The sequence below is a fragment of the Hippoglossus hippoglossus genome, chromosome 13 (assembly GCF_009819705.1).
Source record: "Hippoglossus hippoglossus isolate fHipHip1 chromosome 13, fHipHip1.pri, whole genome shotgun sequence".
NCBI lineage: Eukaryota > Metazoa > Chordata > Actinopteri > Pleuronectiformes > Pleuronectidae > Hippoglossus > Hippoglossus hippoglossus.
This window is the reverse complement of record NC_047163.1, coordinates 14,819,894-14,834,362: the sequence shown is the minus strand read 5'-3', so window position 1 is coordinate 14,834,362 and position 14,469 is coordinate 14,819,894. Positions and strand designations below refer to the sequence as shown.

Here is a 14,469-nt window from a genome sequence, read left to right as displayed (position 1 = left end):
AGAGACACGTAAGGCAGAGAGCCAATGCCATATAAAAATCAGTAAGAACATTTATTATATGGAGACCTTGAGAATGTTTTATTGTGTTTCAAGAAAAGTAATCAAATGCATGAAAGGAGATCCATAGCGGTACATGCGCTCCGACTCTAAACGTTACCAATAAAGAAGACTTTTTAGTCTAGTGGTAGCCTCCTCAAATGAAAAAATAGAATTTATGTAAAAAAAATTATTGTTATTGTTAGATATGTTATTAGGCAATCCAAATGCTGACTCTCTGGAATGGTGTTAAGGCAAAGGCAGACGCATGAACACCACGTATATAAACTTGGTCAGTTGGCAGCTCTCAATGTTGAGTGCCTAGGTTTAAAGTGAATGGATCAATACAGGAGGGTGAATTGCCAATTTCAGTTTTTTCTATTGAAATTGGCTGGTGCTGCATTCTAGAGGGAGAGCACCTGAAATTGGCAGTGGCAGAGTGGAATTGGATTTGCGCGGACAGAAAGACTGAGGAGTGAGCAGAATGATCAGGAATAAAAAAAAACACTTGGACTCCACCATCACATGCACACACACACACATACTACCAGGTGTTTTCATGCTATGGTTACGCGCATTGTATCTTAGCCAAATTCTGAAGTCATTTATGCAAGCCCTCCGACGCCATGTCTTTCACACCAACATGCACCCATTCATTCGGGCTCAGCCAGAGCTCATCTCGGCCTCTTCCATCCTATTTACCATGGAAATCATGCTCCGTGTTGGAAGAAGAGATGATTGCGTCTCTAGGCAGTGAGTAGCTCATTCAGTTGATCCTCTCCATTCTGTTTATTGGGATGACGTGGACTGAAGCCATCACCAAACTACAGAGTGGATTTCCATGGATGGATGGATGGATGGATGGATGGATGTCTGGCCAAAGAAACAGTTCACAAATTCAACCGTGGCTTTGGAGTTCTTTCTAGCCTGACGAGCTTGATTATTTAACAAGTGTAGAGTTTTAAGGATGCACAGCCGGCGGCGCTCGAATGCAAATGATATCGATCTCTTCAGGTTTCATAAAGAGAGGTACCTTCCCTGTAATGACATCCAGTCAGGCCGATTCACGTCTGTACAGTAAAAGACATGTTAGCCTATGTTCACATAAAAACTGATTTCACTAAAATTCAAGCACCTCCAAAGTTCACTAAATCCATCTTTTTTGTATAATAGATACCAAAAGTAACTAAAAAAAAAAAAAAGACAAGATGCTATTTTGTGTGTGGCTATAAGCTATAAACATTTCCCTGGCCCTTTAAGGCTAAGCTATAACAGTAACTGTATCTAGCCTATTGAAACGAGAGTGATATAAATATTCTCACCAAACTCTCGACAAGCGAGTGAATAAATTAATTTCCCGAAAAATGTTAAACTATTCATTTACAAAAGTGCTTTATTGATGAGTGGTGTAGAGCAGATCATCCCAAAGGCTGAGTCGCTTCAGTCTTACACAAAGAATAGTGAGTACATGATTTGCATGTGATCAAACATGTTCAGTGCAAAAGTTCATCAATTATAGAGTGCAGTTCTACAGAAATGAGTCTTTAAGTGACTATTAAGCTTTGATAACAGTGTATTTGTTTTCAATATATAATTATCAGTTTGCTTTCCATGTCTAATATAAACTGTCTAATAAATGCTGTCAGGTCAATGTGTGTGTGTGTGTGTGTGTGTCAGCAATAGAGAAGTGGTGATGTTGTCACAGGGGGATAAAGATTACTTTCGCTGAGTCACAGTTTATAAAACAACAACAATACATAGGAATCATTTGGTAAATTGTAACGATACAAACATACACCCACACACCCACACTGCTTCCATGCATGCCGTGCGCAGTAAAACATGATTGCAGGATTGTAACACGCTGATATGGGGATTTCGGGAAGCCAACAAACTGTGTATGGTTATCTGATATTTTATGGCTTTGGGGTCTACATGCTGAGACTATAAAACACACACACACACACGCTAAGCAGTAAAAGAGTGGTGAGCTTGCTATGACACCAATACATGACCACAATACATCCCGTGCATTATACGGTTGTGTCTCACTTGAACTCAGAGGCACTTTGCCTTGAACTGTGGAGAGAGCAAAGGTAAGACTGCAGCTGCAGACTAGCAAGCTGTTCAACTCGAGAACTCATTCTCTCTTATTACATTTCTATACATAAATTAACATGTCATTTGTTGACCATGCTTTTTTTCAATATAATTTCGAACGACAGATTGATTTTAATAACTACCGTGAAGGGAATACATTTAAAGAAAGCATTCAAATCTTGCATTTCTTGCATGAGATGGACGTTTGTTTTTTCGTGTGTGCAAACATTTGCAGCTTTCAAATGTTGGAATCTATTTTTCATTAATTTGACAGATTGTGACCAAGCTTGTTACGCTGGTCACGTGTCGTTATTTGCCTCTACAGTAAATAATCGGTTGTAAAATGCAATGCAGCCTTGACGAGCATACGTCTATGGAGGGGTTTAAATTATATTTCTTATGAGTTTTCTATTATTTATTTATTCATTCCAACACTGCACTGGTCCATACGTTTTTATGCTAGTCTTAAACATAATTACAGGTGACAAACTGCCTCTTGGGAGAACATTAACTTTTACGGATATGTCTCAAAGCGACCGGTGAAGCTAAGGTATTAAGTAGAAGTTCAAAGGAAATATCAGACAATATTTTAAACTGCTTGTACCCATGGAAACGTGAGCAGAGCAGCCATAAAGTGCCCCAGACTGGTGTTACGAATGTGTCCGTGTGCGTCTGTGTGTGCGTCTTTGTACATATCAGAATGTCTGTGTGTCAGGGGGAGTAAAATGATATGGTCTTATGGGTGGAAGCTATTTTTAGGGACTTAGCTAAGAAGAGAGAGCGAGGCTAAAGGGTTTGTACTGTATGAATCTCTGTGTGTCTCCGTGTGACATTGCATGTTTTCCTGGAGCTTTTCAGTGTTTTTTTATGATGTGCAGCTGATTGCGAAACACACAGGGGGCATGCACAGGTTTGGCTCTGTGTCTCTCTCTCTCTTTGCCCTCGCCTGCTCTTCACAGCGCATTAAACAGGATGGCTATACGCATCTCATTTACCCAAATAGACACACACACACACACACACACTCACACACATTCCCCTTGTTTTTGTCTCCAAAGAGTACATTGGAGTGAAGCCTTATTGCTTGAGTGATTTGATGGGTGCCTCTGCAATAACTACATCTGGCTCGTCAGAGAGTTTTGTCAACTCCTCGTTTCTCTCTTTCAAAATTGTGTTAATTTCCTTCTTTGATTTCTATTTTCTCCAAAGGTTATTGCAAGGAAAATGATGTGTGTCTGTCAGATCTGTTTGTTACATGTGTGGTATTTTGTGCATGTATGTGCGTGTGTTAGGATTGGGGGATATGCAAAAGAAAAAATCTAATCGGCCACCATCAGCTAATTATGGAAGACCTGTGACCACTTGTGAAATGATATTGGTGTGTGTTTGTGTTTGTGCGTGCGTGCGTGCGTGCGTGCGTGCGTGCGTGCGTGCGTCTCCTGCCAATGGGCCTCATTAAGCAGCAGGGTTTGAGACCTTTGAGACCTTGCCTTTAGTAAACTTGGTGTCATTAATGACTGTTAATGATGTTGGCCTTTGTTATCGAGGCATGTGTCTCCATGGTTACGTGTGATTTTTGTTTGTTAGATGGGGAAAAAGCATTTCTCAGGTTTGGAGGTGATCCTCATGGTCATGTTCATACTGATGTCTGTGGCGGCCATCACTCTTATCGTTCTGTTTGCCATCGGAGAACCTGGGAAAAATGGTTGGTGAACACAAATATGCAGATATTGTATATGCAATTTACAATAATGCATGATGTACAGATATACATAATAAAAATAGTCTTCAATTATAGCCAGAATAGCAGATTACACAGACAAATGAATAAACACACACTAGTGCCACGTGGTTTTGCCAGTAATCTGCATGTTCTTATGTGTTATATGGAGAACTGACTAATAGAGATCAGCAGAGAGTTGGAGAGAAGTGCATGTAATGAATTATTAACTCTTTTTCAAGTACAAATGGGCCTGCTGATAAGTTTGTGTTATGTTGTCATGTAGTCCATGTTGTACAAACAGCCTTGCAGATATATGGCCCTAGTTTTTAATGAAAAAAGGGTTATTGCATTTGGGAAACAAAAAGAAGAAGCAGAATTCTTCCACAATTGGCTGGTAACTTTAGTAGTTTTATAGCTGTGTCACAATTCCGCCTACTTAGGCCGCCAACTTCGGAGGACGCGGTCTACCTGGCCCAAGAAGAAGGCGTTCTTCGTGTGCCGTGTAGCCCAGCTAAGGCAAAACCAAAATTAGACAGTCTGGTCTATCGGCGCAATGAATCCTGTGATAGGTTGGGCCAGGAAGGATCGGCCTGTTTAAGCCTGTTTAAGTTTCCCTGGGATGAAATCTGTTTAGTTGGCCCGATTGAAGGAGCCTTTGAAATGGGATAGCCTAGTGGCGCCGCTGTGATTCAATTGGTTTTCAAATTAAACCTCCGAAGGATGCAGCACCTGGATTGAGACACAGCTATTGTCTAAAAGGTTTATGAATACAAAAGCTCATGAACAGACTGAATACTAGTCATTAAAGAACAGGATTTTCACTTAAAATTTCTGCATTAGACCTGGTGTAAACTTTTTTTGTTGTTGTTGCAGAAACCACGACGGAACCATTCGTTCCTCAGTGTCCACATATTTCCCAGGCTGAAAGAGTGGACTGTTTCCCTGATGCAGGAGCCTCAAAGGTATGCACGACTATTATTATGCAATAGCCCATGAACAGAGTGGGAAGCTGGAAATTACCGTCACTAATGGTGCTGTGGATGATGATAATAACAATAATAACAGCAACCGTCCCACTGTAACAGCTGAGATGTGAACAACGTGGATGTTGCTGGGCCCCCCTGGATGACATAAATGTTCCCTGGTGTTTCTTCCCAACCAACCACGGATACACAGCAGAATCAGTGGAGCAGCCGAATCCTTTTGGTAAATCCCCTTTCTCCTCTCCTCTTTCTCTGTCTCGCTACCCTGCTTTCTCACTCATGTGCTCGCTGACCGGTGAAAACATTTGGCATTCAGTTTAGCCTATTTTCTAATTCTATCCACTTCACGTTCCCTCAGTCCGTCCGTCCTCTTCACATCATTTTTCCCTCTTCACTCACTTTGCCTAAGGCATAGTTTTCTGTGAAATTTGACATGGATGGCATATCAGAAAACATGATTGACTTTGCGCCACCCAGACTTTTCCATTTTCTGCTTGATTTCACTGCCCTATGTGAACTTGAATTAGTGCATAAAGGCAAGAAGAGACATTGGACATTTTATATTAAGTCTGAACTACAACATTTGCAGTCACATTAACTATGAAAACGTTTTAAATTGAAATGTTATGCATGTGTTTGGGGCTTGTTTTGTGTGACAACATTGGTTAAATAAAAGAAATGCTAAAAAAAACGAATTTACAGTGGTAGATTGGCTTGATATTATTCAACTAAGATTTGAACCAATACATAAAATACATGAAAGCGTTCCTTCTTTTGTTACAAGTTAAACTGTCTTCAAATATTCTCCATGCATTCTGCCGAGGTGTTGCTCAAGGCTACTATGCAAATGACCAACATTTACCTTAGAGGCAGCGGAGCTGTGTAAGCGAACTGCACCCTTTGATCATACTGGTAAATGAATAACCTGGGAATGTATCTGTGTTTGAATGGATTCCCATTCCAGTTGATCTGTTCTTAAGTTTAGGACTTTTTTATTGTTGCAGTTCACTCATCATAGATATTTGTTGTGATTAACCATTTTATCCTTCTTATCGTATGACGACCAATTGTCTTTTATCACGATGCCTTAAAATGCAAGTTTAGATAGCTTCAAATTTAGCTTAGTTGGCAAAATTGATACACCTACTACTGTCCCAGGATTCCTTTGCACTGACTGTAACAAAAAAACCATTGGGGCATAAAGAGATTAATGTGGAGTATTTTGTACAGCCTCTGCATACGTATAGTCCACTCACACTGGTGTTCTCTGATTGGACCTCTTCTCAGGAATATGTAATGTGTTTTACATAGAAAGGTAAATATTTTACAGAGTTTATCATACCACACACACAGACCTGTCGGCTAATAAACCAGAGAGGTGAGTACTTGTGTTTGTACTGGGATGGTTCGGTCCCGTCGGTCGATCTGTGTAATACTTGACTCAGTTCAGCACAAAGATCCAAGATCACAGGTCTATAGAAGAGTGTTGTTCTTCCTGTGTTGTAACCTTTACCCTCATATCATCATGTGTTTGAATTGCAGTGATGAAAGCCCAGCTGAAGAGAATGGACTCTCCTTCTTTGTTTGGGGATGATATACAAGAGCTGTCATTTCACGCTGAAATGCAGTCAAACAATCGACTCAGATTTAAGGTACATGCCGACAGACACCAACTCTCTCACACAAACACATCTATGTTTTGACATCAGAGGAAATTATGGCTCATCTAGTCAAGTCAAATTAATTTTAATAGCGTTTTTTAAATCAAAGCATCTTTAACGCGACGGCAGCTGAGCAGAAGAGGACAAAAATAGCACAACAAAGTGGGGACACGATCGCAGGGCCACTCTCACGCTGCCTATACGGCTGTTTCCTTTCCCTCAGATCTATGATGCCCACAAGCAGAGGTTCGAGGTCCCGCATGAGCACGTCAGCAGCCTCAAGAGTGAGCCATCCAGCCCAGTCCACCACACGTTGGAGCTCTCACAGAAACCCTTTGGCCTCACTGTGCGAAGGAAGGAGAACAATAAAGTGCTGTGAGTGCTCACTCTGCAGTTTTTCCACATGTTTGTGTTAGATGCAGAGGGAGGCTGTGTGAAAAGGATGGTGTCAGACAGCAAACAATCCGAATCCGTACTGTATTTATTCAAAAATCACATTATATGCAGTGATTTATGCCTATTTAAAATATACAGCTTTTTCTGTTTCTTTACAGAACTTTAGAGGTACATGAGGACATTCCTTCCAAGTAGATGAAACACTAAATTTAGCAGGGTGGTGAATATTATGAAGCTGATACTGCAAGCAAGGCTGACCATCCACCATATGAACTGTGTAGCTGTGCCTCGGTGTCTCATCTGTCAGCGCCCAGGCTTCTCAAGCTCACTGAAGTGAGAATTGACAGTTGTCAATACATTAACATGATTCTATTTTTTTTGTATCTCGTTTGATGCAATTATGTCAGAAATCCTTTAAGGTGGTGTGTGTGTGTAGCAACCATATAATCGCATTCCCGTGCATTATTCCCTCGTAATGATGTGTGACACCTTCCCTGTGTTGCATGTTAGTTCACCACGGCAACAAGTAATTATGTCCATGTCAATCCACGGCACACTTGGTGAGCCCTTGGTGACATTATGGAGATCAATCACTCCTCAGAGCCCACGCTGCTCCGCTGTTCAGGATAAGGATCATTTACAGCGTACGACAAATGTTCCTGCAAATTTCACTTTAATCGAGAGGACTCCTGTTTCTTCTCGAGGAAGTTGGAAGCCAGAGCTCTTTACAAAGAAAAATTGAACTGAGACGTATTTATTATTCAGACAAACTCGAACCCTGCATTCTGATCCTGTGATTTCAGTTTTGTCTGTACAGCAAAGAGTTAAATATCCACATTACATTGAACTTAGTTAGAGAATCATTGCTGTGTCACATGAAAACCTTTGGCTAGTCTCCCTGATTTACATCACTCACCGGTGCATGAAGTGCGATTGTTTTCTTTTTCAAAACTGCACGACCTTCAACCAGAAGCAGTGAGATTGCCCTGAAGATTAGCTGGAGATTATAGGCTGTCTAGAAATAAGAGAGGTCACTTGTTATGTGAATGGCCATTATCACTCTTAGTCGTGTATATTTTATCAAGATTTTAAAAAAAATCCTGTGAGTCGATATCGATAATCATCATAACAAATTTCTCATTCTTATTTCTTTTAAATTTAAAGACTGATTTCTGCTCCTCAGTGAAGGTTGTGATTTTAAACTCCCTTCTTCTTTAAGAGCACAGAATGACTCAATACACACTTAATATAGAGCAAAACTTTTACAAATCTAAAGTAGATAAATTGCATTTTATTCCTCCTCACTGTGCTTCTACATTGTAGAAGTGTTAAATCAAGATATATTGGAAATTTGTTATATTGTTTTTATGAAACCTATATTGCAATATTGTTTTATTGCCCAGTCCAAAAGTAAAATCTTATCTGCATTATACTGTACACACCATGACTTCAAATAAAGTTTAGTGCCATAATCTCACAAAGGCTGAATTACAAAGAACCTCACAACATCAGATTAAATGTAAACATGTAAAGTGTTAATTTATTCATAAGCAGAAAATCCCAGCATTGATCTTGTAGAAGGACGACAAATCCACTATTTATCGATACATTTGTGCTGCACATGCTTCAGCAGCTGTTTGGTTTTTATCAAGAGCAATAGTTCATTCACTCTTTTAAGGTTTGATAACCATCTTTATAATGTGTTATTCCCATAAGAAGAGTATAACCACTACAACATAAAGTACTCTGATAACAAGGTTTATATTCTTTATCAGCACAATAAATACTGCAATGGATATTTATTTATCAATTCCACCAAAGTTTTATTGATGGAGGGATCAGACATCTGCTCTTTGACCTGTAGGCCAGTCTGTCAGCCCTGTCTGCTCGTACTGAGAAACAGACACGATAACAGTGTTAAAGGGATAGTTCCACAAAAAATGAAAATGAACTCATTATGGCTCAATCCCATATTACCCCTTCTGCCTGCCCCTTAGCCCTTCCCCTCCTTTTTTGCGCATTAGCATGTAGTGGTAGTGTGTCCGAATTATTGTTGGGATGGAGGGGTAGGGGCAAGTGTTAGAGCTGTACAGCCCTCGAAACGGAGATTTTTCAGACCCACACTTCAAACCGAGGGCTACGAAAATTGCCCAGAATGCCTTGCGAATCATCGGCAAGATGGGAGACCCACAAATGTAGGATTTTCTCCATTAGTAAGGATTTTAAAATTACGATAATGATTGTAATATCTTAGTTTAACATCGTTTCAATGTATTATGGTCATTTTCACAATAACCTAAAAAAAGAAATGACATCGTTATTGCATGATAATCTCGTATTTTGATATATATCCCCCCCCTCTTTGAAGGTACATGATGCCCTTGATTTAACAAGCGTATAGCAGCGAGGCTACTGAACTTAACTGCTCCTCTAAAAACAAAGCATCCAGGCAGGGTTGCCTACAGACCCCTGCTAGCAGCCTGAAGCAGTGTGCTTTTGATTTATATGTGAAATAATGCAGGGCATCCAAGCTTTTCAATTTGCATTGGATGAATGGAAAATATCATCGATTCACCTGCATTAGAAAATATGTTATTAGGATATTATAGGTTTGTCACTTTAGTAACTGCAAGCAATAGCATTGGTTTATTTAAGATCTCAACAATGTTATTACAATGGCATCCCCGGCAAAGCGACAACTACTGATGACATAATAGCCTCTTGAAGTGCTGTCCCAATTCGTAGGGGAAGATTTCAACCACTAACCCTTGTGTCTCCATTTCAAGGGGCAAGATAACCCTCGAAGGGTAGGGGTAGGGAGAATGGGTGAAAATGGGATTGGGCCATTATCTACTCACCACTATGCCGATGGAGGGATGGGTGAAATGTTTGAGTCCACAAAACACTTTCAGAGTTTCAGGGGTAAAATGTGTTGCTGCCAAATCCAATACAATTGAAGTAACTGGCGACCCTTTCTTCAAACAGCAGGAAGCAGCCAGGCTAAGCATTTCAAATACCAGTGTATGTTTTGTTTTGAAGGCGAGAGAAATGCTACCCAGAGGGCTTATCAGTGCTTGATGGCATGGTCTGTCTCCTCTCCCTTTTTTATTTTCTTAAAATTTGAGTGTCTGTCCACCTCTCACCCCCCTCTTCACCTCTTTGCTCCATCTCATCAGTCCATCGTTTGCTTCCTAGTGGTGGTAACCTGTTCTTTTTTAATGTATTTTATGTATTCAGGTTTGACACTACGATGGCTCCTCTGGTGTTTGCAGACCAGTACCTACAACTGTCTGCTAAGCTTCCATCCCATAATATTTACGGCCTGGGAGAGCATGTGCACCAAAAGTATCGCCATGACACAAACTGGAAAACCTGGCCCATCTTCAGTAGAGACGCTTTCCCTAATGGGGTGAGGAGTCCTGTTCACTATCAATTTTCAATGTTATTGATTCATGAAGACAAGCGTGTGCATTCACATTTATGTCATAAAGACAGAGTATTTGTACCTCTACATGTGCTATAATGCAACTGATTGTGTGTGTGTGTGTGTGTGTGTGTGTGTGTGTGTGTGTGTGTGTGTGTGTGTGTGTGTAAGTGGCATGTTTACATGAGGTCCCTACATGTGTTTTCTCCTTCCCAAAGGGTTTATAATTGAATGTCTTGTAAGCTGATTAGGCAGCGAAGTCACCCCCTCAGCTTCAATACATCTCCCACTTCTCCCTCGTCTGACTCGCACTTCTTTCCCTTTATCCCTTCATCCCTCCATCTCTCCACCTTCCCTGCAGGGAACACATAACCTCTATGGACACTATCCCTTTTTCCTCTGTCTGGAAGATGAGAGCGGAAAGTCATTCGGGGTCTTCCTTATGAACAGCAATGCTATGGGTAAAGAAACACACACACACACACACATTCAAGTGCACATGCGGATCAATAGACATATACAATCGCATGCAATGTGTGCAAGCACAAAAACAATTTTGATGTCCTTGAGAGGTGCAGCTACTTAAAAGCACATTGGGGAAAGGTGGCAGTAACATGTGGGCATTAAAAAGAAGAATGCACGGAAATTTATAGTATAATACACGTAAGCACATATAGATTCACAGGCCTGCAAATCATTGGGGGGAAAAAAAACCAATTGAAAATGGTTCAAGGGTTTTCAGTTAGGTGCCTCTCTTGTAACACAAATGGATCTGCTGTTGCCTCAATCAAAACATTGTGCTGACACATCAAAGAGAATATTGCAAGGCTGCTTTACTTTATGAAGGAGATGACTGAAAGCAATGGGAATGCCTGCTGACATGTTTCTCTTGCTCATGTCTATAGTCTCCCCATACAAAAGCCCTTTTTACCTCTGATGGATTATCTTGACTGATAGGAAGGTGTGTTGATTGAAGTGGGGGTCCAGAAGTCCTCTGGAGGATGAAAAAGATGAGAAAACTTCTCAAAGTAGAGGTTTTGATGGTTAACAACTTTATGAGGGGGCATTTGAGGGTTGTTTTCTTTGTAAAGTATAGTCAGAATCAAGTTCGTAGCATCCATACCTTTGGTGTGTGGTTTTCTTTGTTCAGAGGTGACCTTGCAGCCCACTCCAGCTGTGACCTACAGGACGATTGGAGGAATCCTTGACTTTTACATTCTCTTTGGGGACACACCAGAACAAGTGGTGCAGGAGTTCCTTGAGGTGAGAAATTATTGTTTTCATCAAAAAAGGGGAAAAAACATGTGGCGCAAGTCTGCAGTTTGTCGTCTTGGAATAGTAGATGCATCAATATGTCCAATCATGCTCTCCAGCTCATCGGCAGGCCCGTCATTCCTCCCTACTGGTCACTGGGTTTCCAGCTTTCTCGGTGGGACTACGGCAGCCTGAGTGAGGTCAAGAAAACTGTGGAGAGGAACCGCGCCGTGAGCCTCCCATATGTAAGCTCCAGTCTGCATACTTGTCTTTCTTTAGCTTAGTTTATTTTCTTGGCTGTTTGCACGAAGTATGTCTGGCAATCTGTGCCCCCATTTAAAACTGCTATCAAGACTATTGCTTTCCTTTTCCTCACACTCTTTGGAGAAAAGGTGGAACCATGTTCACATACTTTATCTGTTTTATATTACAATATTATGCTTTATATTTTATGAATTCCAGGTGTACATGCCCTGACACGTATGGTACTTTCACACTCTATTTTTTTTGCCAACATTGAGTGTAAAAATTCTTGTCACATTTTGTTTTCACTGGGTTTAGCATCTCAACAAATGTTAAATAAAAATCATACCTCAGTTAGATATGAGTATTGTTGACATTTCAACAGTACTGCTACTCTTGCCGATACTGCAGTATACATTTATCCATTCTTTTTGTAAATATTGAAAAGAAATGTTTTTTACAGTCATGTTGGGGCTGCAGGCAAACTACAGCACAAATACTGTCAAAAAAGTCCTTCATTCATTTTTATTTTTTAAATCAATATTTTTACTTGATGTAAATCTTTCTCTCTGACTCTCACTCACTCTCTGACTCTCACTCACTGACTCTCACTCTCTGACTCTCACTCACTGACTCTCACACACACACACACACACACACACACACACACACACACACACACACACACACACACACACACACACACACACACACACACACACACACACACACACACACACACACACACACACACACACACACACACACACACACACACACACGATAAAGAGAGCTGCTCCCTTTCCTTGAACACAGGCTCTGAAAGAGAAATCTTTTTTTTAACTCTCCTGTGGCAAGAAAATCTATTTTCCTGAATTGAGAGCAGAACTGATAATGTCTGAGCTTCTCGATATTACAGTAATAATACCAGGTTTTCGTAGCCATCCTTCGACTCATTGCAAGACCTGCAGGTTCTCCAGTCATACAGCCTTGCCAGAGACCACATTAGAAGCACAAGATCATTCTTCTCAATCAGTTACAGTCTATGAAATGAAAACATGTGGCTTTCTCCATATTATATCAATAATTTCGGTGCCATGCAAATTGCAACAAATAGAGGGAAGTTGGAGGAAAGCAATACTTCAATATTCACTACTGTGAGGTTCCAGAAGAAAGAGCCTTAACCACTACACTATCTGTGAAGACGTGATATGAAGGTCGAAGCAGGAGTTCAACAGGCAGCCAGAGTGATAGGGATGCCCTTTAGCTTAGAGGGGGTAATCCAGCTTTCTGTCAAATAATGGGGAGTCTGCTGGGCTCTATAGGTTCAGTTCCAGGACCACTATTTTTCAAGCGTCACTGAATGTTAGCGCTGATCAAAGATCAATCGACTGAGTTCCTTTCATTATATCATTCATCCTGATCTGAATGTTAAAACTACTCCAACACTTGAGAAATACCAGTTCTGGTTGACATTTTCTTGGGATTGGACTGCTCATCTCCGTCTGGGCCTGTTGACAGTAACTGTAAGAATCGTCTCGTGCCCAGAGCTCTGGTGTTTAATATACTTTATTCCTTAATTACTAAGCGAAACTCCTAAACCTAATCTTTATATGTCACCATAAAACCGTTAACTGTATCACAGTCCACTATGACCGCGCCAATTAACGACTGTTTGAACTCTGACTTATCTAAAGATCAAATACAAACAAATGTCCTACCCATCTCAATAGTTTCCTCTGATAATCTCCAATCTCTCTTTCATATCCAAAGACATTAGGAGGCAGCCGCTTCCTCTCCTGCTTTACTCAGGGACATATTTGATAACCATTAGATAGACCACAGAGGGCATTATCACATTCCCTCTAATATGTCTGCAACTGATTACCATTAGAGGAAGGAGCTGGCAGAGCCTTCCAAATCCTCTCTTCTATCGACATGTAGGAGATTTTGGCAGACCGTCAGACAGAGAGCAAGCATGAAGTCACACCCTGGCAAATAACAGAAGAATGTGTTAACATCCCCATTGTCATTCCAAGGTTTAGCAGCACATTAGCCATTATACTGTGTTAGGAGGATGTGTTCAAGTCATACTGCAGATGCTACAATTTTGAGAGGTTATTTGAAAGAAAGCAAAGAAGCAGAAGCATCCGTGTTGCAGATTTAAGAGTCACATTGAATTGTATTTCCCTCATGCATGATGCAATTGTGATTATAGGGGAAGGAAGTCATGCTAGCATTATACCATCTCCATTTATGTTTTGAATATCAAATGACATAACCTATTTAAAGTAAAGTTAAGTGTAATAAATTAAGAACATAATGAATACAAAATATAACAGTGTTTTCCAAAAATGGTATGAAAACGCAAGACTGGGTTATAGTTACTAAGGAATATTTTATTTTGAATGTTTTATTTTCCTAAATTGCATGATATTAATAAGTATAACATGCACTTGTGCTCCCCATACAGACAATGTGTTCTTATCACCATGCAGGACATTCAGTACACTGACATAGACTACATGGAGGATAAGAAAGATTTCACCTACGACAAAGTCAAGTTCAGTGAGCTACCTCAGTTTGCTGACTACCTCCATCAGAAGGGGCAGAGATACATCCTCATCCTGGTAAGAAAAGCCTTTTTAT

General features: G+C 40.4%; 1 protein-coding gene across 1 annotated transcript in view; it reads left to right on the top strand.

Annotated features, from left to right (window-relative positions):
* The first annotated feature begins 3,708 nt into the window (after window positions 1-3,708).
* The window catches only part of si (sucrase-isomaltase (alpha-glucosidase)), a 72,676-nt gene continuing 61,915 nt past the window's right edge, over window positions 3,709-14,469 (top strand). The window contains exons 1-10 of the mRNA XM_034604547.1: window positions 3,709-3,833; window positions 4,722-4,821; window positions 4,945-5,065; window positions 6,385-6,494; window positions 6,727-6,878; window positions 10,137-10,308; window positions 10,685-10,784; window positions 11,474-11,586; window positions 11,697-11,822; window positions 14,319-14,450. Coding sequence (XP_034460438.1) covers window positions 3,724-3,833; window positions 4,722-4,821; window positions 4,945-5,065; window positions 6,385-6,494; window positions 6,727-6,878; window positions 10,137-10,308; window positions 10,685-10,784; window positions 11,474-11,586; window positions 11,697-11,822; window positions 14,319-14,450 — 1,236 coding nt within the window. The 5' untranslated portion in view covers window positions 3,709-3,723. The remainder of the gene's footprint in view (window positions 3,834-4,721; window positions 4,822-4,944; window positions 5,066-6,384; window positions 6,495-6,726; window positions 6,879-10,136; window positions 10,309-10,684; window positions 10,785-11,473; window positions 11,587-11,696; window positions 11,823-14,318; window positions 14,451-14,469) is intronic.